At 36.7% G+C, this 25,691-nt stretch overlaps 1 protein-coding gene across 3 annotated transcripts; it reads left to right on the top strand.

The window, feature by feature from the left end:
- Nucleotides 1-250: 250 nt before the first annotated feature.
- On the top strand, nucleotides 251-25,691 carry LOC124163465 (guanine nucleotide-binding protein subunit beta-2). Of its 3 annotated transcripts, none has more exons than XM_046540389.1 (8): nucleotides 251-791; nucleotides 5,219-5,368; nucleotides 14,905-15,050; nucleotides 15,687-15,820; nucleotides 19,533-19,698; nucleotides 21,200-21,419; nucleotides 21,924-22,140; nucleotides 24,351-25,691. In XM_046540389.1, the coding sequence occupies exons 2-8, from the start codon at nucleotides 5,303-5,305 to the stop codon at nucleotides 24,455-24,457; spliced, it is 1,056 nt and encodes a 351-aa protein (XP_046396345.1). In that variant the 5' UTR covers nucleotides 251-791; nucleotides 5,219-5,302; the 3' UTR covers nucleotides 24,458-25,691. The 3 variants fall into 3 exon arrangements, with proteins under 3 accessions (XP_046396345.1, XP_046396343.1, XP_046396344.1); XM_046540387.1 differs by having other exon boundaries at nucleotides 5,205-5,368; XM_046540388.1 differs by having other exon boundaries at nucleotides 5,185-5,368.

Genomic DNA, 25,691 nt, shown 5'->3' with positions numbered 1-25,691 from the left:
AGAAGGAATATAAAGGTACATAGGAACACGATTTCCGACCCTTAATGCGATAACCGTCGAACCCCACCCCTTTCAGACATTTCTCCTCACACCCCACAATAGTGTCCCTCACATGATTCCCCACTAATACCACCCTCCTCAACGCTCACCACCTGATAACCTCCCCTAGAACGGCATGCCTGCACTCCCCAACCACCGGCACGGGGCCCACGTGATGGAAACCTAATTGTTTTTCCCTCCCGACCCCTCTTCACGGTAAGAATGCGGCGTCCCCTCCGCCGTATCGTCTAAGTCCATGCGCCGCGGAGGGGTGCCGCCCAACCGCTGGATGACCGTCTCCACCGCGCCGCTCAGAGAACTCACCTGGACGCGGAAGGGAGTGGTGGCTCCCGCGACGGTTTCAAAAAAACAAAAAATAATCGCGTACGATCGGACGCAATAACGAAAAAGGGTGGGAAGTCGCGGCCACGGTCTACACTAATCGGCAATGCTGATAAGGTCGTGGCGGCTGAGGCAGGCGCCATAGCGACCGTGAGATAATAGAAGGAAGAAGGCAAAATTAAGCGACCCCTGAGACACCGGGGAGGGACTGTCCGACCGAGCTGCGCCAAGCGGGAGGACTACGAGAGGAAGAGCTTCGAAGAGATCCGGAAGAAGTGGACAGTCCCGATCCGGAAAATCCTGAACGTAGGACTCAAGATCATCACGTCCGCAGCCGTGGGCAAGCGAGAGCACCTCCTGTTGAATGAGGCACCCGAGGCTGAGAAAGGTGGAAGGAAATAGCGAGAAGTGTGCGTAAACGTTTCGTTTTGCTTAAACCCTAACGGTCATTTTACCCACTAACCCTTTCTAATCCAGACCTGATTTTGGGAGAAATTAAATTGCAAAATATAACTGATAACTTCAGGTTTGACTTTGTGAAACCTCTCCATATTGGAAATAAAGGAATAAAACTTTGTAAGGTTCACTATTATATTAATATGGGTTTCGTAACGTAGTTACATCTTCCTTGTAGAAGATTTAACTACGTTGTAGTAGTTGTACTAACTTGTAGAAGATGTAACTACGTTACGAAACCCGGGTCGTGCCCATGTGAATATAATGGTGAACCTTACAAAGTTTTATTCCTTTATTTCCTAAATTTCAAGACTTCGCAATTTTTCTAAAATGTGAAAAATTTCTACTCAATCATAATTATTGTGGCAGATACATTATGCCATTAAACTTAAGTGCACAAAGGAACACTGAGTTTAAATCTTTCCTGAATAGAGCTGAAAAGTGATACATTTTCCATGTTACTTAGAAGTAACAACATAGAAGCAACATAGGGTTATCATGGGTTAAAATGGACATGACTTTTAGGGAATTTTAACCTGTAAATTAGCATACTTCTCAAAAATCATGGACATAGATTATAAAATTAACCACGCAAAAAAAGCCAATATTTTTGGCAAAGGGTTCATGACACCATATTTAAGATTAAAATTTTTAAAAAATAATTTTAGGGAATATAGAGAAAAATATCCAATTGTTAAGTTTAAAGTAACTTCCTAAATTTCTAGTAAAGTAGGCAGTTGGATAAATGAAATGCTGAAGAGTTTCTTTGCTCAGAGTAAAAATATACATAGAGTTGCACAAGGAGACTGCGCAGTAACCATAAACAGAGCCTTCGGTATTAACATGGGGAATAAAAATGTAAATATATATAATTATTATAAATATATTTGATTGAAATCCAAGTACTTCTCCTCCTCCGAATTCAATTTAACAGTAAAATTTACAATCGAATCCAACAATATAAACTAAGTACCCTCGGTAGCGGCGGGGTAAAGTCCTTGCCTGCCAAACAAGAGGTCGCGGGTTCGTATCCCGCCTGGGTAGGGTGCCCCAGTCTAGGAAATGGAAGTTCGTGTACGTTTGATTGTTAAGTTGAAAACCCCGATGTAAAAGGCCAATGAAGTTATTTTCGTTGGTACAGGCATAAATAAATAAAAATAAATAAATAAACGCTTTCGTCGAAGTTATCCAATCAGACCTATCATACGATCTCGGATTTTGCCATTTCAATCTTGGTCTCAAGCACAGAAGCCGAAAATCGCCATGATATATGTATACTCTGTGGTTCCATCGCGGCTGAATAACTAAAACCAAAACACTTTTCTCGTATTTTAAAGAAACCTAAGTTTCGCCTCCATTAGTTGGTCACTCATTTATCAAGCTGATATTCCCTGGCATTTATACATTTTTCACTCTACGTTAACAATTTTCCAGACTATTGATACTGTGTATTTCGCCAAATAGTCATCTTTGCAGAATTACTATATGATTAAGAGCTAGTAAATATAAAATTCAAATCAAGTCAACTAATACACGATATGAATTTATGCAGCTATGGAACTCCCCCAGAATGAAATGCTAGGGTGTGCAAATATCGTTGATATTCCTTCCGTAAAGTTTAAGATAAAGTCCTCACTTTTTGAGCCAACAGTAAATAAATGCTGAATTCTCAGCCACTAATTGAATGAAATTGGCGTTAGATTCGACTGAACTGCAAAAAAGTAGGTATTCATTTTAAGATATATATTAATTAATTTAAACTTGATTTCGTGTACCCAAATTTTATTTTTCAACACCCAAGTATTTAATTTACGAGATCAAAACTTTCTTTAAGGACTAACATCAACAGCGTTTGTTTTCATTATTGCTAATAAAGCGGCACTTCCTTAAAAGACATAACTGACTTCACCGTAAAAAAAAACACGATTAGTCTCAAGGGAAACTGAAGGAATTATTCCGTGCACGCTTACTTCCAGAACAATTCGCTTTTGAACCGTAACCTGACGTGGTGAGTGCTAAACCACAAAGCATAACGTAATTTGAGCTGTAATCGATATCCTAACGGGTACGACGACGCTGCAGCTTAAGATAATCTTTGAGTGTTCCGGAATACGTGACTTCTGTCACAGATGTGCATGGATAACAGTGTCAGAAAATAAAATGTTTTAAACATTGATAAAATTATTTGGGCTAGTGTATGACATCATCTAGGTTCATCAATTTTGCTTGGTGGGAAACCTGACATCAGACATTCTACAACATTACTATACATGCTTTCATTAATTATAGTTAACCGACAAATCATTCTCCTGGCCGTTCAAGCTTATCAACTCAAAATACACCCATAGTGATTCGATAACATAGTTTTATTAGTTATGTATAAAATTTCATACTTCTCAGACAGTGTGGTAGCCAGATTTTCATTTTCGCCAGCAGATTTTCGTTCGGAGGGGTCCAAAACCAGGGGGGAAATTTTTTGAAAAACAGGGTGGGTGCTAAGAGGAGGGTTTTAAACTAATTTTTCCACTTTCCATAATCGTAAAAACTTCATTTTTCAAAGTAGTATTTTGAAAATTCATGATTTTTCAATATTTTGTTTTCTTTTGTGATGGAAAGTAATTGTGTTTTTTATATTTCGGAGGGGTCCGGACACGGACCTCCCCTTTCGCTACGCCACTATACTCTCAGACCATTTCCACAATTTACAATTTTTAAGTACCACAGCAACGTAAAATTAACACTTTACAGGATTGTAGGAATTTAAAATGAAATTACCACGATTAAAAGGAAGTCATTGCCATTAGATCGGGTTAGGGAGAGAAATTGCGGCGTAGAAAACAGTGTTAGAATAAAGCTAAATATTGGAAAAAATAAGGAAATGATGTAACTAAAATACTGATGATATTAAAAAATGAAATTATTACTGGAAATGATGATATTAAAATACTGTCCTCAGATACGTTTCCGAGGAGAAGTACCACCAATATCTACTCACAAACTCGATTCTCATACCGACAAAATCCTACTTAAATGCTGATGGAAAACTAGTCGAGTACCCTACAGATCATATCCCTCCAGCTATTGTACTTAACTTGTTTTTTATAATATTTATTTACCTGATGTCTTTTAAAATGAAGTACTTAAAAATAATAAAGTGAAAGTATAGAGTTAGAAAGTGCATGCTAGTGCTCATTTACGCTGAAATTTTACGCAAATCGATTTTTCAATCTAAGAATTCAGAGACTTAAATTACAAAATGGCGAAGAAGAATAACAATTTATTTCCCACGACAGTTAATAATTATCTGGCTATAAATTAATTCTACGGTTAAAGTAAATTAGAATTGATACCAAACGTAACGGACTGCGAAAGAAACTGAACTGGGAATTTTCGTATTATTGAACACGACTAGATAAAAATTTGCATCAACACTTTCAACATAAGTTTTGAAATGAATATCAGTTTTTTAATTCAACTTAAAACTCTAGCAAGTAAACTTGTGTGTCAGTGCTAATAATATTTCTTCCGAGAATTCCATTATCATTACAATGCTTGAGAAACAATGCTTTACTCTAAAATTAGTCTATTCTTGGTTTATAAGCCTCAAATTGATTTACTTTTTTACTTTCTTAAAAAATTCATGAAAATTCAAATTTACTAGGTCTTAATACTTCAAATCTTTTGAAAGTTTTCGTTAAAGCAATAAGCAAATAATTACAAAAAGTACAAAGTATGGATACGCTATCAACTGCGGGCAATTTTACCCCAATATGACGTTCCAAAATAGATATTAATGCAAATGACTTCGTTTGATCAAAATTAAAGAGATTGAATTAGCATAAAATAAAAAAAAAAAAATATTTTCGTTGAGAACAAATAAGCCTACCTACAATAGACAAATTTTATTACGATTTTATATATCTCTATTTAAACTCAGCCATTTCATTGTAACATCCATTGTACCGGAGAGTTCCTATGCCATTGTTTTGCACAGCTAGTTCACCATATTTTTCAAAATGTAGGTATTAAATAAATATCATTTAAGAAGTTTGCTATAAAAATAAAAACGTATTGAGAATTTAAGGGGAATTATAGAATTTATGATTATCCCTGCACAAGATTTATGTGATTGAAATCGTAGTTTTTCTAGGTATGTACCGCATTTTGTCAATAATCATAAAAAATCTAAAAAATTGTTAACTAACTACGTAAATACTACAGTTTAGTCAGAGTACTCCGGTACAATTAATGTTACGATGTAATTGTCAAGTAAAAATGTACTTGTAATTACTTTCGTAGTTTCCCGTATGGGGGAATTATTGATAAATTTCATTTTACGAAATGAAGTTATGTAACTGTTCATGCAGAAAGGGGATTCCAGGAACGAAGAGAAGCTGTTACGCAACATTGCCGGTGAAGACCCCGTCGCTTTCGCTCCCCAAGGAACAGAGAAAAAACCGCCACCATGCCGAAGGACGATGAGACCATTCAGCTGCAGAAGGAGCTGCAAGACCTCATAGCTCAAGTACAGGCAAGTGCTATGTAACGTCAACCGTTTTCATTGTTCCAAATCCTCTTTATTGTCTTTAAGATACAATTTCTTTTTTCCTCCTTACTTCGAGCTACTTTCCCTTTTTTTTCTCTCTTCAACAACCCACTGTCTTCCCATCCATAACTCCCTAACAACATCAACATCTTAATATTTATGGTTTAATATTTAATAAACATTACAGCTCTATTGTCCGCTATGGTCATGATTGGACACGTGATATCTCAACTATAAGGATTCTCATATAATGAATGTTAGGGGTTGTTAAAGATTCAAAGTCTTATTAAGACACGAGAACCCTTCCCTGAGATATGAACTCCTTGAGGGCAGGTGATCGGCTTCCACAGAATATCCTTCATGGTATGCATCCCAAAATGCATTAAAAATCGGAAAAAATTTGCTGGGCAAAAAATGTAAAGGTATCTCCATTTGAAATAGCAACTAAATCCAGACCTCTCGAAATAAATCTTACGTGAATACTGTTAAACATTAACAATGAACCTATATTATATTCTGAATATGCTCTACATGCAATATCACCACTGAAACTAAATATTCTTCCCGGAGAACTTTCATACCTATGAGCAAATATTTTTAATCCAAGGACAGATATTTGGAAAAGTTATTGAAGTTGAATTTCTCTTTTAAAACTGTCAACTTTGCAAAAAAACATCGGAAAATGTTAACTACAACATTGAATGAGAGGGCCAGAAAATTCTTTTATAAATAGATAACTTTCTCCCTGCAGCATCAAACAAGTCCAAACAATAATTCCAACAGTTGCTGAGTGATACCTATATTTGTTTTTACTCTCGGATATCTCTCTAGTAGACTCTGTAAATACATTCATTCATCAAAAAGATAAAATTTGAGAAAATATCAATGGTGTTACACGGCATAGGCTTTTTGTTGCTTTCAGCGTTTTAGAGTCCGACCCAGGAATTCATTCCATGGGCCACTGCCATCTCCACCCTGAGAACGAGCCCCTAATCAGTCCAAAACATTGGAAACAATTAAAATCCATTTCCGTAGGAAGACCCGAAAAGACTACCTGAATGTAATCAACGAAAAAAACGTTAAAAAAGAAGAGAGGCAAACATAAATTGAAAAGAAATAAGTGAAACATTAAAAAAAAAATGACTAAAGCTGACAATAAAAATTTCAAATTCACTATAACAATTTAAATTTATGTTTTCTCCATTCACCCTCAGGAAATTTTCAAATATTTTCAAAACAGATTAATATACGCATTAAGTAATCGACTCCTGAACAATGATTGCAATCGTAGATAAACGAAAATCTTTCACTTTAGACTAATCGAAAGACTTCAACTGATATAATTCACTCATATTGTTAATAAAAATAAATATCATTTTTTAACTTACTTAAAATATTAAAATTCAGCTGCCGATTAATCATTAGGCGTACAAAATACCATAAAATTGCACACAATCGTCCAATTTCTAACATATTTCTAAGTTGAATCCACATATTCGTACTAGCAGAAATGAATTTCTTTCCACAAAAATAAGTTATTTGACGTTACATGAGATAAATTATGCTTTAAATTTAGCACCATTAGAATACAATTCTTTAACCCCATCACAAAAATACGTACTCAGGACACTCACAGAGGTAACAAAAAACTACCTCGCATATAAACTTTTCTGTACGACACATCTGCACTAGAAGAGAAAAAGCAAATTGTGGCACAACAATTACACTCGAAAAATTATACTTAAAGGAGTTCGTGCAAAAGAAAGAGGTACTTAAATCGTGCCATGCTGAGATTATACTTGTACGTTGGGAAAAACTACGACTTTGGCAATCAGAGAAATCATATAGAAATGTCAACGCTAGAAAAATGTATAATGGCATTCAAACTGTTGCATCATTATTATAGCAAAACTATTCAATCCTAAAGACATCTAAAATTTGAAATTCACGAACAATCTCTTGATATCCGAGCAGTAATTGAACTCACCGAGCTCAATTTCAGATCCATTAGATTATAAATTTGAAGGAAAGCAAAACACGATGATATGAAGACAGAGCATTATATGGTAGAATATGAACAGATTCGAAAATAAAGATAAGAGGGAGAAATGTAAGAAATAAAATTTAGAAAAGATGAACTGCAATAAAAATTAAAAAAGAGCAGAAAACGGTTAATATCGCGACACTGGAATACACAAGTAGATTGCAAATATGGCCCGAAGTGAAAATATGAGTGATTGAAATTAGAAGAGAGGTGATAATTAAACAATCAACCGACGATCAAAAGGTTTTATGCTCTACATTCTTCCCAGTGGCTGATGCTTGCAGTACACTCTTACGGTAAATAAACGACAACTTACCTACATCCCACTTTAGGAGCTCTCAGTAGCCTATATGTAATTCGAAAAATAATTTGGTAGCTATTCATTAACAGCCGAAAGACCTTACTGGAAATTGGGCAATTATTAATTCGTAACATTTTACATATTTGTCTGCACTGGACAATCAACACGTCATTAAAGGAAAAGATGAAATGATTTCACTTCCAACAAACAATCGCATATTCAACAAAAAAACAAACAACAATTAAAGAGTTTTACGTTTTAAAAACATTATGAAAATCGTTTTTAAATTTTGTATCGTGTTGGAGCAGTTGCGAATCCAGGATAGGGACAAATGAGGGGCCTGGAAGGTTACCTCCTAGCAATAGTGGGGGTCGGAACAAAATTACCTTATTATCTAGAGTAAATTGAATCCCCAAGGTGGGCTAAAGGTCCCCTCAACCCATTTATGGATCCGCCAATGTGTTAAAGCAATTAAGACTTCTGATCTCCTGTCTAAAGAATACAATTTGGTTTCCATCTCAAGTATTTTATTACCTTACCGCCACAAATCACAAATCACTTAAAACATAAATTAACCCAACTCTGAAGATTGATCATGTATACATATTGAGAATAATGATTTTTGACGCATAAAAATACAAGTTAGTCTCGTCCATAATCTCGACCCTAAATTCCCTTGCTGGCATAAAGGAGTGGAGTGGTTTACGAATTTAGTTCCTCAGTTAAAATAAAAGTTAAATGGCGAATAGAATTTTAGTACTATAACGATTCCTTACTTAGGCGTCAAAATAACATCATTATGAAAAATGACACAGACATTTTTGAACATATAATTAAAATCCTTTGAAGTGTCTGACAAATAAATCAAAATATACATCCCATAGATGGAAAATACCCCATTGTCGAGTTCAGGGGCGGATCCAGTATTTCATTCTGGGGGGGGCACAAGCTAGGCTGCATCCAGGATTTTGTTCTGGGGGGGGGGACACAAGGATACCTCGTAATACAAAACGAGCGCAATGATAATGGGACCTTATTAAAAGTCTTGCTTTTTAAGGGTCTGGGGCGAGGCACGTGCCCCCCCTAGATCCGCCTATGGTCGAGTTAAAATGTTTGAGAGAGAAAGAAAGCGGCAGTTGACCAGTAAAAGTTACGGTCAGCACACACGCGAACATGACATGGGATCCCAAGGGCATTACTAGGAAGTTCGATGGGCAACGCTATCGATCACAAAGAAGTATTCGATATCTTGGCATTAATATTATTTCCTTTAGGGAAAAACAATACTGACTGATAAAATGAACAACATTGCTTTAAAGGGTACAAGAAAAACGTGGAATACTCACCACACTAACAAAACGCTGGTTAGCAACTAATAACTGTTATCTTTCAGAGCAACAAAGGGAACATGATATTAGAGCCTACGTTTCGTGGTAACAGAACCGATAAATTAAGGGAGAGATATTTCGCTGAACAGAGAAGTACAGGAATTCGTTTTCCTCCAAGCAATAGAGAACTTTAATAAATTTTAGGAAGGACGCATAGTCACATATCTCAGACGCGTATCTGCCTTTTTTTGTTCATAAACGGCCAGAGTTCTAAAACCTCTTCTTGGAGCGGCTTGCGGGGCAGAATGTAGATTTTGATGAAGACCGGGCAGGATTGAGACATAAAATAGCTACTGCAAATCCATCTACACATTTTTGTACGCGGGTTTCCGCGAATTGAATGGAGGACGTCGACATATTCGGGTTGCGTCCGTTTATGCTGTTGAATGGTCCACACCAGTTTCTCCTGCAATTCTGCTGGCGTCCTCAGGTGGAAGACGGCAAAAAGCTCGTGGTCCTCCCTAATTTAAGGAATTTTGGCGCTAAAACCGGGAATTTTCTCCGGCCAATCAGGGAACATCCTCTTATTTGCGCGGAATAGTCTTTTTCCAGGCGCTGGCGAAACTGTAGTGGATTATTCAACAACATAAAATGCGTAAACAACCCAAAAATTTCGACGTAATCTATATATTTATGACCAGAAGATGTTGATTTAATGAGAAAGACATGGGACTTGGACCAAACTGATTGCTCAAATGCTGATTCTGGGGAATCGCAATCTGGAACAGGACTATTTAGGCTAGTATAAAAAGGAAGAGACTTTACTCACGCGCGGAAGAGGAAATTTAACGAATACAACATAAAAATAAATCCACGAGATAATAAAGATTGGATTAGAACTAAATGGTTGAAAAAATAGCACAGAAAATTTTTTACTTGAAAAATAGGATACGTTTGAACAAATTAGCTTTGTTCCGAACGATTGCCTGAAAAAACAGGATTTGAAAAATGTAATGTTAAGCTACAATTTTAAGTGAGAGATACCATTCCAAAACCAACAAACAAAGGAATATAGTCTACACAGAAAATAAAAAAAAATCAGGCAGCATATCACTACACAGCCAAATTAGGTAAAAATTAACCCCATTTTGACGGAACTTCAAACTTGTAGTACATCGCAAATAAAGATAGATTTCAGCAGCAAAACCTCCATTACGAGCAGGGTCAAAACCCTTACCTTTTGAACACCAGAATTCAAATCACCGCACAAACATGACTCCCATTTCCTAAGATAATAATCAAGTTTAACTTAAAAATATATTTCACTAAATTTAGAAATTAATTAAAAAAACCCACGTTTTAATTAGGACTAAAACTAAGTAAAGATGGCAATAGTTTTTGATTTTGAAGATGTGTTTTACCAGAAAAATTTAAACGTGGTACCTTGGGTGTCAAAGTGGTTTACTTTCTTTTTTATACTCGGATAAAAAGGTGGGTTTTTAATTTTTTATTTATTGTAATATTTTATTCATTTTAGTTTACGTAAATCGTGGTTATGATATTAATATTTTAATCTGTTGTAATAGTATTACTTAACTCGATTGTTTACATATTTGGTCAGCGCTGAATATCCCGAAACAATTTTGAATTATCGCAAATCGTTAAAATTTACGCTGCAGGTGAGCGATTAATACAATTGTTAGTTGCATAAAATGGGGGCTCAAACTGCCTCTGAAGAGCAAGAAATAGCGTAAGAATCCATCGCCATGTGGTTCTACTCTTTACCGAAAATTTTAAGTCGATAACGTATCGGGAAGCGGGTTAAATTTAAGTTATTAGGTTTTTCCCAGAAGGGCAAACAGATACGAAAAATACTTAATAAAAACGTGGTAACATTTAGGCCGAATGACTCAATACGTCATAAAAACAACGTTACATAAAAGTACCTCAAGTATGCCAGGATTTCATGAGACATTTCATTTGGTATGGGTCATATAATGGAGTTTTCATAGCTTTATAGAGACTGAACTTCTACCTCAAATTACTGAAGTATCAGACGAATAGCTTACTCTAACCCACAAATAGAAACATAATTCAAAATACTTTGAGAGCGTTTTGTAAGGTATTTAAGTACATTTACATAAGATTTACAAGAGATAAGGATAAAATTACATACGACTATACTACATACATCGTACAATAATATATTTTATACTTACTTTTGACTTTATGAAGTCTAGCAGTAGGGGGACAGTAGGAACCTCACCACACATCGATTCGACAAAATATCATGATAAAGGAGGATAATTTTTCTTTTACCACAAGTAAAATTTCCCATCAACATTCACATTTTTATCAAATCATGTATTTCTCCAGATAAAATTTAAAATTTTGAGTTTCTTGGATTTTCTAATCACGAGAGACTGCAGAGTTAAAGTAAAATGCGGTAATTGATGAAGCATGCATTTGAGAATTCCAAAAAGAGTTCGTAGTTTTCGCAAGCCATATTTTTTCTCTAAATAGTAGCAAAAAAATCGCCATATTAGAATCCTCAGGCGAGATAACGAGTAAATGAGTGAAAAAAGGGAGACATCCCGCTAAATAGATATTTTGGGTTCGCGTCATGCTGATAATTAAGGGAAATCAAGACTTTGGATAAATGCTCTGAGTAGGCATTAATGAAACAAACGTAAATCCAAGAGAACTCAGATGCGAAGGTGCACAATTCTAATCGAGAAACATACGAGCATGCGACATTACAATCCCAATAAAGTAACGTACTTTATTGGGATTGTAATTGGGACTTTTGTGAGGAGAAAATTGGTAATTCAACCAAAGAGAAGCTATAAATATTGTGAAATGGAAAATTTCAACCTTATTTTCTCATGAAAACTCACATTCATGATTAAATTTGTGCCACGGTGCTAAAAATATCTCAGCGAAATGTTCATATCGCAGTACTTTGCTGAAATACTGAGAACTTAACGATGATGACGGCAAAGTGAGCATGACTGAATGCACAGGGACCCTGAGGTCTGCCGATGGACGAGACTTCTCGACCTACTTTTCCTAACATTTCCGCATACTTATACGCCTTTAGCGCACGCCAACCTTAATACAAACAAGTGCCATCAATCTGTGCTACTCCGAACCGTTGCGTTAACTACCTTATTTTTTGTATTACAAATTTATTAGACAGTAGGGGATAAAAAGATCATCCTTCAGGGTTATCTTCGAATCTTTTATCCTGAATCGATCTCTAGAGAAGGCACTGATGTAAGCGTCATTATAGCATAATTTATAGTTAATGAAGCCTACAAAGCCACTTCGCGAGAATTTGAAATGTTTCTGCAAATCATCTCACGCGTTTACGAGCCCAAAATTAGATCGGACGCAATTTATACGAGACGAGAAATCGGATTTCAAATAGGGACTCTGCCGAGACAAAACTTCGGCGGAGTTCATTTTACTCAGAGGCGATCTTTTCCATGTACACTGACTTTCACAGCAAAAAAAAAGTTTGTCGTGACTTGAATCCTATCCAAGAGGGAAGCCAAAGAAGGTATATTTTCCGTTAAAAACTGGATTCAATTAAGGCTTCGGACAGGATGGCTTCTTCTCGAATCCACCCCAACATTCCTCCCTTCGCTACGGCCTTCCCTCTGTTCAGCCGTTCCTCAAGCTCCCCTCTCGCGATGTTTATATGCTGAATCAGTCGCCTTAAGGCATCACCGAAAACCATATCCCCAGCCATTTATAGGCCACCTCACCGTGGTACGCCATTATTCGAATTTTTAACTTCACTGATATATCTCTTTGCATCTTAAAATTACATATATACAACGGCGGACTGGCCAGGTCGACTCGTCGGCGATCGCCGAGAGCCCTCACAACGCTCGCGTCTATTGTGAAGCGTATATGAAAGACGTGGTAAAAAAAATGACACATATTACTTGAACCAAAGTTTTTTTGCAATTATAAAATTCTACGTTTTCATTTCTTTCCTCATTTACATCTTACTCATTGTATAAAGATTATGATTAGACCTAACGCCTTTATTTCATTAATACCGGATTGGCCCAATTGCAGGCCCATGGCTTGATATTTTTCTCCAATATGTGCATAATTTGAGTTACACTCGTACAATATTCGATTTTACGCAATAGGAATAAATGAGCGTATGTCATGCGTGAATTCATGTTGTTTCGGCGCGTCTGGTTATAATAATTGATGATTGCGACATTGTGATTCATTTGGACGTAATGACGTAATCTTACGTTGCAATATTGTGAATAAAAGGGACGCTTACGCAAATATTCATTCTACATTATATAAATACAGTGGAGAAGATCTAGAAGCAGAAATCAAAAGTAGACCGCGTCAACATTTTTGACGGTATGAATTCGTGCTGTCTCACTAGTCTCGCTAAAATTTTTTAGACTGGATCAATTTTCACTGACTTTTCTAGTTTTTATTAAAACTGACATTTCCCTGACTATTTTTGACCTCAGAAATTGACTGTCATTTCTAGGTTTATGAGACGCGAACGAGCTCTGCTTTGGGGCGTGGATACACATTGCGAGGCAAATGGTTTCCTCAAGATTAGGCAGCCCACAAAGCGAGAAAGTACTCGCGGGTTGTAGGTGACACAATATTTTGACTCTTACGCAGGAATACACCACATTTTTTGCTTTTTTTCTGCTCCTTCAACAGCTAAAATTCCAAAGCTACAACTAAAACACGAAGACAAAGAATACACAACAAACGCACCTAACCTCATTTCTATATGTCGAAAATCATGATACAAAAGAACAAAATGGCTATAGAATGACTGAGCGACATGCTACATTTATGCTACACTACAAATTTATATGCTTATATGGATAATTTGACCAATACTCAAGAAAAATAGAAATATATTCTAACATATTAACAGAGATGCCTGCCACCAGACGCTAATGAATCGCTCAGTCCATTTGCAATGTGTGAATACACATAAAAAAATCCAGCTAAAAGTTCAAATTATAAAATTATAGGAATTTTTAAAAGATAACCAAAATGATGCAAAATTACAATGGATTAATTATTTTTAGCACAAAGAAAAAATGTTAGGGACTAAATTGTGGTATAACCAGCAAAGACCCTTTCAGGGTAGTAAATTCCAAAGAGGATAAGCTATCACCCTGATCAGAACCCCAACTAAGAATCCCCAAATTTGCCCTGAGTGCTCAAAAAAGTTATCAAAAATTCCCTCACCTCAAAAGATTTCTGTTGGAATTAGAAGACAAGAAGGGTTATGATAGAAGGCATTTAATACAATTTATCGCCTAAATTTGTCACCATATCGCTTATTGCAATATAACTTAAATCAGCTATTAAAAATTTTAAAATTTGATAAAATTTGGGGGAAAGGTCATGACCCCTGTGACCTCCCCTAAATCCGCCCCAGACCATATTCAGGGTCCTACATCTGCCTCAGGTTTCTAAGAAAAAAGATGAACCAATGTTCCAAATGAAAATCAGGTTGATTTTGCATTATAATTCGTAAAGAGTGTAATCCTTTTCGATAAAAATGAAGCAAGGATAAGAAATTTCTACGCACTTACTTTTGGGGTGATAAATCAAAGATGTACAGACAACAAATAGCTGCCATGGACTTCACAATAAACACCTCTAAGGCATGGTATGCAGGGAGGTTACTCAAGCTTCACCCAAACTTGCATTATTTCTATTGAAGATTATCACCACCTGGTAAAGATAAAATGGAAAAGTAGAGTTTCAAGAGATAATTTACACTGAAACGATAAAAAATTAAACCTATTCTTACCATGCTCTAATTCTCCAACAGGATATGCAAAAGAAGGCTAATGATGCAAAGTTGGAAGATACCTGTGGAAGCATGGGAGATGTTCCAAAAGTTCGATTGGTGACAAAGAAACTCCTCAAAGGACACATTAACAAGGTGAACTCAGTGCACTTCAGTGGTGACAGCAGGTTGGTATTATGTTTGACAATTGATTCTGTGTGCCATTTCTGTTATTTTTTATTCCTTTTAACCATTCCCAATGCAATCCACAGTGACAGGATTTTCATCTATATATCATTCATACATAAAGCTATTTAACTATTGCCTCAGCAATTATAATTAGACCGGTACATTATATTTATTTTTATTTTGTGCTGTAACAAGTTTATCTGGAGGTTTTTGTCTGATGTTTTTTCTTCTCGTTCATTTATGTACGTTGCCATTTTTTACTTGAGGCAATTTATGATTTGGTGTATTTTTTTCGACTTTTTGTTGCCAAGATGTATTCTTGCTGTTTGAGCAGATATTATTATATGTGTTAGTATTTGTTCTTATGGGGAGACCTAGAACATTAATAATCTTTCATTCATTCATCTCTCACAAAAAAAACTAGAAAAGGAAAATTGATTATTTTCAGTGTAGGAGTAGTTGTCTATCAAATGACAAGTTTATTGGTTTCAAAATCTAAAAATCCATTCCATTCAAAATTATAGCCAAATGCAAAATATGCAAATATCTGGTTATATTTTCTGGGCTGAATTCATATGCCCAAATTTGTGAGCTTGGATACAAGGAATCAATAAAGTATCAATGTTTTTTTACAGGCATTGTGTCACTGGCTCCTTGGATGGAAAACTAATCATATGGGACACATGGACAGGAAATAAGGTACAAGTTATTCCTCTACGATCATCATGGGTCATGAGTGTAGCCTTTGCTCCTTCAGGAAATTTTGTAGGTACGTAATTCATGATTAAATAAATAATTTATCTATGATATAGTATTCTTAGGCCTTGCTTTAAGCCAAGAACTTTGGCTATTTTCTAGCCCTGGATTTTGTAAAAATATTCTTGTGTTTTTCCAAATGAGTCTGCTTCTTTGTCAATTTCACACAAAAATCTAAAGATAACTACATATACACATGTAACTTCCACTTGAAACCAGTTTTCACACTGATACTGATTTATTTGAAAGAATTCATTCTTCCTAGTTGCAGAATCTGTGGTTAAGCTTTGCCACTAGCAAACTTTTAGTATTACAAGGTGTCATTATTAATGGTCATATGCTTCTCACTCAGACTTTCAACCTGAAGGCTGGTTTGCATAGGTGAGAGCAGAGCTCACTGCAGACTAAACCACAGGATTGTGAATTTTACACAATTAAGAGAGGAGGGCCAACGCATTTGCCTGGGGGAGTGCGCTTAGCCCATTCACTTACATAGACGGCGATTCGCCGGTCTCAAATAGTACTCTATATCCCACCTTTTTTGTGTATAAATGTCAAATATATTCATCAATAATGTTCCCTATTGCCTTTATTGACTGATTCGTAATCTGTTTATGGCACAGACTGCACAAGTGAAGGTAGCGGACGGAGAATCTGAGTGGGCAAGAATGGGCCGCGGATTGAGGCAAGGCTGCCCTTTATCGCCGCTGCTCTTTAACGTGTACGCTGAAGAGATGGTAAGGCAAGCGTGGGATGAGTTAGAAGCTGGAGTAAAAGTGGGAGGATTGATGTTCAAATCAGTGAGATTCGCGGATGATCAGGCGTTGATCTGCCAGTCAGCGAGGGGGCTTCAGACTCTAGTGGATGCGTTACACGAGTGTTGCGAGGAATATGGGATGAGGATTAATCACAGGAAGACCAAGGTTATGCGGTTCTGTAAAGCCTCAAGAGCGAGGAATGTTAGACTTAAGATAAAGGTGGATGGTGAAAAACTTGAGCAGGTTGAGCAGTTCAACTATTTAGGCAGTATGTTAGAGGAAAACGGATACAGCAGTAAGGACATTAGGAAGAGAATTGCATTAGCAAAGGAGGCGTTCATGAACAGGAAGGAGCTTCAGACAGGATCATTATGTAAGAGTTTAAAGAAAAGGTTAGTGAAGAGTTTGATCTGGAGTGTAGCGCTTTACGGTGCAGAAACGTGGACACTTAGGAAGGAGGACAAAAGAAGGCTCGAGGCATTCGAGATGTGGGTGTGGCGAAGAATGGAGAAGGTGAAGTGGACGGAGAGGAGGAGGAACGACGAAGTGCTGGACATGGTGGGTGAGCAGAGGCAGCTTTTAGATGAGATACGGAGGAGACAGAAGGTATGGATAGAACGAGTACTTAGAGGGGATGGGATGTTGAAAACAGTGATAGAGGGAAGAATGTTAGGTAAACAAGGGAGGGGAAGGAAAAGAATAGGATTTTTGGATAGATTGAAAGGGAGTAGGTCTTATTGTGCACTGAAGAGGGATGTGCATGATGTATGGGGAGGCTCCAGGATTCCTTCTCAAGCACTCAATGGAAACCTACCTTAATCGGTAGAATACTTTAATAATAATAATTGCCTTTATGTTCCCCTAATACATGTTTCTATGCTGTTATTATATCCCAGTTTATAATTCATTCTTGTATATACTTAATGTTTTGTCAGTATCATCACGCATCGTCTTCGTTTCTCGTAAACCTAATCCACATTCAGCTAAGGCGCACTTTGTTTCATTTCCCACCCATCCTCCTAGTTGAAAGAGTATTGATGTGTCACCAATTCATAGCCAACCTTAGATAAAGAAAGCAATGTTTTACTTTCCACACATGTCGAGTGCCATCCGCTGCATGTGAGCAAAACCCACCCGTTATCTTCATCTTCAGTGAACTTGCTACTATGCAAAAAATTAAACAATATTTTCTACTGCCACGCAACAGATACGTTTTATCTTTCTGTTTACTATTACTGATATATCCAAAAAGTTGATGACTTGCTGAATAAAGTCTTGGCCTTTTGATAATACACGTTTGCAGTCATCCTTCCACCACAGCCACGGACGCCGCACTTGAGACTGTGTACATTAGGGCGGATCGGAAAAATCGATTTTTTTTCAAATCCATCTGACCCAAAGAAAAAAAGTGGTGGGACCGATCAAAAATAAGGCCTGAAAAATTTGAGACCTCTAGCTGAACTCCTGACACTTGCTCAAATGCATTTTAGGTGGGGAGGGTCAAAATTCGAAAAATATAATATTTTATGGTCATTCCTAATAGATTTTGCCAATTTACTGCGCAATTAGAGCAAAACTTTCATGCATTTTGACGTATCTACGACCATTTAGCCAAAAAATGGCTAATTTGAGACCTGCGTCTTCAAAGAAATATTCCAACGCCCACACAACGTCGCGGATACAAGAGTGGCAGGCCGATCCCTTCCCCTCCCCGCTAGCTTCTCCCCCTCCCATGCCTCGACTACAGCAAAATTCATCTCGTGTGTGCAGCTAGGAGGGCGTTCATCTTGGATAATATAAATCGGAAGATGGTAGAAGGTAAAAAAGGATGCGTAGTGAGACGACTTGTCCCTTATTTGGCGCCTCGTCGGTGTTAAACAAATCGATGATACCAACTTTTGGAGAAGTGATGAAATATTTTTAGATCCGAGAACGCAGGAAAGGAGCCTACAGTCTACGAAGAGGCCTCTCGAGTGGCTATAAAGAATCATCACTAAGCAGTGGCGGATACAGATGGGGGGTGCGGGGGGCGCGCGCCCCTCCCTTGCGGGTTTGGCCGTATTGGCAAACATGGCAGAACCACGATTGTGACTTTTTTTATATCATTAGATGGCATTGTCTTATATATGTGTATAATTACATTAATTAAAATTTTATTTTACTCTGCCTGTGACTTGATTATTTTTTATTGCGATATCGCGATAAAAAGTAAAGGCAACTCAATATATCTTTTGCGCCCCCCCTTGAGTGTTTTCTGTATCCGCCCCTGTCACTAAGTAATCATCACTGATACATAACATACACAACCAAGCATAAATGTTCAATTAAGACCAAATCAAATTATGTATGAATTATATAAATAATTTTAATGGTATGGAATACATATATTCAATAAAAAGTTATTAAGAAAATACCAGATATTTGTGCACTGTTAAATTATATTTTAAGTCAATTATTTGGTACCATATGATATCACCAATAGATTTGTGCAAAACTACTTACTGTAGCAGTGGAAAAGAATAGAAATTTTTAAAATTAACACAAAGATGGCAATGTTCCACCGGTTTATTTTCCGTACAACGCGTTTCGACCGTTAGGTCATTATCAAGTACAATAATGAATGGTTGGTTTTGGGGTTGTATTTATATAGAACGGATGGGTGACAGGTGGAAGGGTGCATCCGTTCTATATAAATACAACCCCAAATCCAACCATTCAGTATTGTACTTGATAATGACCTAACGGTCGAAACGCGTTGTACGGAAAATAAACCTGTGGAATATTGCCATCTTTGTGTTAATTTTAAAACTTAGTATGTCATTCCACTACATAACGCCTGCTTCTGTTACTTTTATTAAGAATAGAAAGCTATGTATCTTGACCTATTAGCACCAAAGTAGACATGCCCACCAATTCACAAAATCTCTTAATTTAGACATTAAATTTTGAATCTTACTTTCATTTCAGCTTGTGGAGGAATGGACAATATGTGCACAGTATATGATCTGAACAACCGAGACAATACCGGAGCTGCCAAGATTGTGCGAGAATTGGCAGGATATGAAGGATTTCTTTCCTCTTGCAGATTTTTGGATGATAAGCACATCATTACTGGATCAGGAGACATGAAAATGTAAATATGAAATATTGAAGAGGTACAATAACTTATAATATGTATTTATAATATCAGGAATGTAATGAACAATATACTTTTAGATGCATATACACCGTACTATTAGGCAAAGGAATACATAAAGACTTATAATCAAGTGGTTTAACAAAATCCATTACCATTGATATCAGAAGCAGTGGTGCAGCGAGCTCAGAGAAATTTCTAAGTTTAATCCATTTTACTTAATTGGATTGATATTACTAATAGAATAGTGTAAAAATTAATAAAATATCCCTTAGAAAGCCGTAAAACTCATCATTTTCAATCATTTATCTCAAAATTCTGCGATTTATTAATCTTGCACCTAGCGCTTATCCTGGTGGATATTCCATACCCTCACACACCCCCATATTATTTGCACCTAAACCCCCTCTAGCCTTCATTCCTAGCTGCACCCCTGATCAGAGGTAGACCATAAATCCAGTTCATTTAACTAGTTATCAAGCTCTATTAGAAAAAGTATCACCTTATAAAGGTGACCAATGAAACAATTTCTAGAACTCAAGTTGATACCTCTGTGTACATCTTCCAATTTTATTGATCATATTAATACGAGGGGCATTTTTTTTCAACCTGCGATAGCTCAGCAGAAACACCATACAAGCGACAGGCTGGTGCTGCGTGCATAGGGCAACTGTGCATCCTCTGCACCACACACTCAAGTCATTTCTGAACTTAAGTTTTTAATTTAAGGTTAGCAGCAATCTCATTAACCACACTGCCTTAATTAATTCTCCCGCCAAGTGTGCACTGCAGAGCAATAGCCAGAAAACTTGCCGAATAGCTTCAGCATTGACATGTCTTGACCTTTATGCCGATAAAAGAGAATTTTTCTGTAATACAATGTGGCTAGAGTGTGAAACATTACACCCATTCCCATTCACAACAAAAGAGGAGACAAGCTGGCTTCAGGAAGTGTTCTGACCCATGACAATGACCGTCATCTCAGTGCTGATGCAGCCCAACTGCTCCTGAAGCAATTTTAATGGGATATTTTTGATCACTCGCCATGCAATGTCGACATAGTGTCGCGTGACTTCCATCTGAACACTGAAGTGAAGAAGTGGCTAGGAGGGAAGGATTTTCAAATAGGCTTTGAGCTTCAGAACTAAGGCAAAATTCATTGGAGGTCACTTGTGGTAACATCTTCCGAATAGGGTATGGTAAAACTTCTCCACAGGCCTGACCAGTACCTCAATTGCCGAGGCAATTATGTTGAAAGGATACCAAAAGTGTGCTCAGCATTTAGCGATGAAATAATTTTTAATCATTCACTTCGTCTTCTGTTCATGACCCATGCGAGGTTGAAAAAAAACGTCCCTCGTACTTCAGCAGAAGTTATTTAATCAATGGAAAATTCATACATTATTGTCTCCCAAAAATGATAGAACTTGCTGTCAACTGTCAAGGTAAAAAAAGATCAACAATTCACATGAAAATTGACCTTTATGCATATTTTCAGCTGTCATTGGGACCTTGAATCTGGAAAGAAAACGATGGAGTTCAACGCACATGCCGGAGATGTTGTCAGTATGTCATTTGCATCAGGAGAAGGAGATAATCCTGTAGGGAACACCTACGTCACTGGTAGTGTGGACAGAACTTGCAAGATTTGGGATGTACGAGAAGAGAAAGCAAAACAGACCTTCTTTGGACATGAGGCTGATGTCAACTCAGTCATTGTGAGTTCAAAAACTAGACATTCATCAGTGAATTTATTATGCTTGCATTACCATTAAATCCATTATTCCCCAACTAGTCAATAGCAGTTTAAAAAGAATTTTTCCTTATTTCTTTTCTGGCCTGAAAAAAATTTGTAATAATGTATTTGATCCAATTCATTAAGATGCTAAATTTTACATAATATTCAACGTTTTAATATTTAAGCATTTAATCTTAAATATTCATGACAGATTTGCAATTGCAGCCAATGACATCAGAGCACGAATTTTTAGTGCAGTGGGAAGTCCAATACTACTTCCACCAAAAATACCAAGTCACCTTTATGTAGCCATTGATAAAACCAGCAAAAATCTTCAAACAATTACTTCAGGAGTGTTGGCAAATAGAATAATGGTTTTTTATACTAAATCATGCAGTCTGCATGCCTCAATACCCTACAGTTTCCATAACTTTCCCTACAGAGCCCATTATTTTAAACAATTACCCTTTTTTATATCTTATAGTTCCACCCATCCGGCCAAGCGTTTGCAACTGGGTCTGAAGACAAAACTGCCCGCTTATTTGACCTAAGATCGGATCAGCAGCTGGCACTTTACACACCCCCAAACAAGACTTCTGGTTTCACATCATGTGCACTGTCTAAATCTGGACGTTTCATATTGTGTGGCTCTGATGACAACTCTATTCACATCTGGGATGCAATGAAGAATCAACATAATGGTTTGTATCAAAATTATCAATTGATTTTATCTAAATTGAATACATAAAAAACATGTAAAATTTATTCACCACTCCTCCCTAAAAAGGACAAAAATAAAATTCATACAACTCAGAATAGGCATAGCCATGGGAAATGGTAGGAAAACATTTTGGAAGGGTTGACTTTTGCTGAATGAGGGGAGGAACAGAGGAGAACAAATTTTTTTCTATAAATGCAAGGTCAGCCTCTAGATATGTAATATAGAGGGGATGAAATGCCATCAAAAATTCAAGAAATTGAAGAGAACTGTAAAGAATTTATGGCAAGTACAATAGTTGAAGGATACTCAATAACTCTGGCTTTTCAAGAAGCAGAGGAGAATAAAACAAAAGTTAATAAAGACAAATCAGTTGAAGATAGCAGGAAAAAAATTAAAAGTGGTTGACAAGGGCAGCATAAAAAGTTCTTGGGAGAAGAAAAACTGTCAAGAAGATTTCATGGATAATGGATGAAGTCTTAGAGGAAAATACGAGATAGTCTTCGAAATGAACTCATTAAAAAGAAGAAAGTAGGAGAATACAAAAACTGAAGAAGGGAAACTTAACAATAAGAAAATAAGGAATGAAATAAGTCGCAAAGCACAAGAAATATATGGATGAAGAATACCTGTGAAGCAGGGACCCGGAGGGAAATGAAAATACGAGACCTAGGTTAGTTTCATTCCAGCACGAAATTAAAATCACCAAGGAGTTTAGTTTTGATACGGGACGAAACTTTACTCCCAGGAACGAAACTAAATTAAACAAACCCTGCTGCTCATTGTTTCGATCCCAGAAGTTGAGTGAAGAGAGAGAGAATAGTTTCGAATAATTTCATGACAGAATGAAGAGAGGTTAAAGCATTTAGCTTCGTCATATTGCGACTGAATACTGTGTTGTGCATTATGAGTGGAAAAGTGCCCTATGTATATAGAGATGGTGAGGCAAACCTCTACTTCATTCAATCATGCTTTGTAATCAGTGTGTGGGTGGAAATTTAACTGTTCGAAGGTGAAGCATGTCATCTCTCCAGTGCGAAACATTATCTGTGTTTTGTTTCATCCCAGAGGTTTTGTTTATTTTCGACCCAAAGTAGTTTTGACTCCAATTTCATTTCGACTCCGAGTTTAGCTCCCCGGGTTTATTCTTTTTTGTTTCTACAATTTGCTCCCGGAAAGGAAACCATTGAAATTTTACTGGTTTTGACTTCCGTTCAGTTTCGATTGCCATCCCTGCTATGAATATGAGCAGAACAACCCCTCCTCTGGAAAAGAGAAGGCCGCATAAAGGATAGAATGGAATCACATCAAGGAGCAGAGCACAAGATGCAATGCTAAAAAAGAACAAAAACAGAGATCTACAAATTGAAGAGAAGGATGGAATGATAGATTCAAAAATAAACACTGTTATGCTACACACAGTATTTATTGAAAACTCCACTGGTTTCGACCTTTTCAGGTCATTATCAAGAGGTCACAGAACGAATCAATCAGTGGCATATATATCCACGTAGGCATGGGCGTACCCAGCGAGAGGCAGGAGGGGGCAGCTGTCCCCCCCCCCCTCCCCTTTGAAGCAAAAATTGCAAATGTCTTTAAGGAAAATAATATTTTTCCAAGCAAATAATTGTAAAAACTAATAAAGAGCTGTTACAGTTTCCTTAAAATGTTGATTTCATTCATCTTTTCCATGCTTAAATCTTACCGACAACTTAAATAGCCATGGCTGCCCCCCTCCTAGTTTTGATCCTAGGTACGCCCTTGCGTGTAGGATCTAACAATGGCTGAATGGGTGAGAGGGGAAGTGTGCTATTATAACTTTTAAAAATTTCTGATCTAAAAAAATTAATATCTGATATAACCTGACATTCCTGGGAACCTTTGTCCTCATACCTTCACCACACAGGCCAGGTGACCACTTTTTTAGTCAGATAGGTTGCCTACTTTGGCTCCCTTAAAGGAACCTTCCACTGGTTAGGTATGGTTGGCTCCAAGGTGTCAAAAAGCTTCAATTGGAACCTAGGACATAATGAGAAAACCTACCAGAAATTTTTTTACCTTATGATATCTTTTGAACTCCTCTACTGAGAATGCTCCTGGTTTTGTAATTATGGTTATATATCACAGAATTATGGTTATATCTCCCTTTCAAGCATATAAATTTCATTCTAAAAATCTTATCTCTCTTTGCAGGAACCCTTTCTGGCCATGAAAACAGAGTTACCTCTATATGTATGTCAGGAAATGGAATGGCACTGGCATCTTGCTCCTGGGATCAGAATGTCAGAGTTTGGGTGTAATTTCTGCAGCGACTTTACGAAAAAGGAAGGAATTTCATTTCACCAATAAAAATCAGTGAAAGTATAAAAAAACATAATAAAGAGCACTGATTAAACTCCAACGAATAATTATAAAAAGATGGAACAGTAACAATAATTAATATTTTTTTCTACTTGAGCTGCATTTCTTCAGTGAAGAACTTTTGAACTCCTAAAAAATTGCATCATAAATTTTTACGAACCACAGTATCATTTCCCCATCCAGACCAAGATATTTGAGTTAGGACAAATTAAATCAGGACATACTAAAGAATTAATTTACAAATACTTTTACTGAATTTCCTTCCCTATCTCCTCCAAGGCTCCAGCCAGAAAATTTGGAAGTGCATTCGGAGGAGATAACAATACAACCTCCTAAACTTTCAGGGGGATCACTACCCCTTAAACTTCCCTCCCATTTTAGGTATGGCCTTGATCTACCTATGCATTACGGTAAATGACAAAAATTAACTCCTCGAATTCTACACGTTTTGCCAGATTAAAGCAAAACACTTCAAGGTACATTGTGCTTTTTGAATTTCTGCCAATGGTACTTACCATCTCAGTACATATAAGCTAACAACAAAACAACCACATATTAATTGATTTTTTTGAGCGTAAGATTCTAGCCATTATATACTAAGGTCAAACTTGAGACATGCCTATATTGACTTTTTATTTTAAAAAAATAGGTTATGACAACCTATGATTTACTTCCAACCAAGTCAATAGACAATGGCCTTGGACTGATCAGAAGCTTATTCTAACAAAAAGGTTTCATCAGTCTTATGACATTATATTATAAGGGTAACTTAATTGTATAACCAGAAAAATTATAAAAGCAGCTTTATTAAGAAACAGAGAGGACTTAATTATTTCTCTTTTTTGACATCTTTGATTTTTCAATATCACACAATATGTAAGTCAAATTATCTAATAATCTCAACGCTCTGTAGGCTGTTCCTCCTATCACTAGCCATTTACTTCAATTTCAGTTTAAAAAATTATAACTGGTATAAGGTTCAACAGAACTTTTACATATCTGTCACGAGAACTTATGCCCAAGGTAGGATAACATTGCAATAGTTGAGAATGAAAATTTATGATTAATTGCAATTTAAAGTTATCTCAGTGTACCACAGAAAGACCATGATATTAAATATGTACACCATGAATAATTGTATCAATAAATGGCGATAGTATGACCTACTGAAAA

The sequence above is a fragment of the Ischnura elegans genome, chromosome 8 (genome assembly GCF_921293095.1).
Source record: "Ischnura elegans chromosome 8, ioIscEleg1.1, whole genome shotgun sequence".
Lineage (NCBI taxonomy): Eukaryota > Metazoa > Arthropoda > Insecta > Odonata > Coenagrionidae > Ischnura > Ischnura elegans.
Note: the sequence above shows the minus strand (reverse complement) of the source record. Positions and strands in the feature narration are given on the sequence as shown.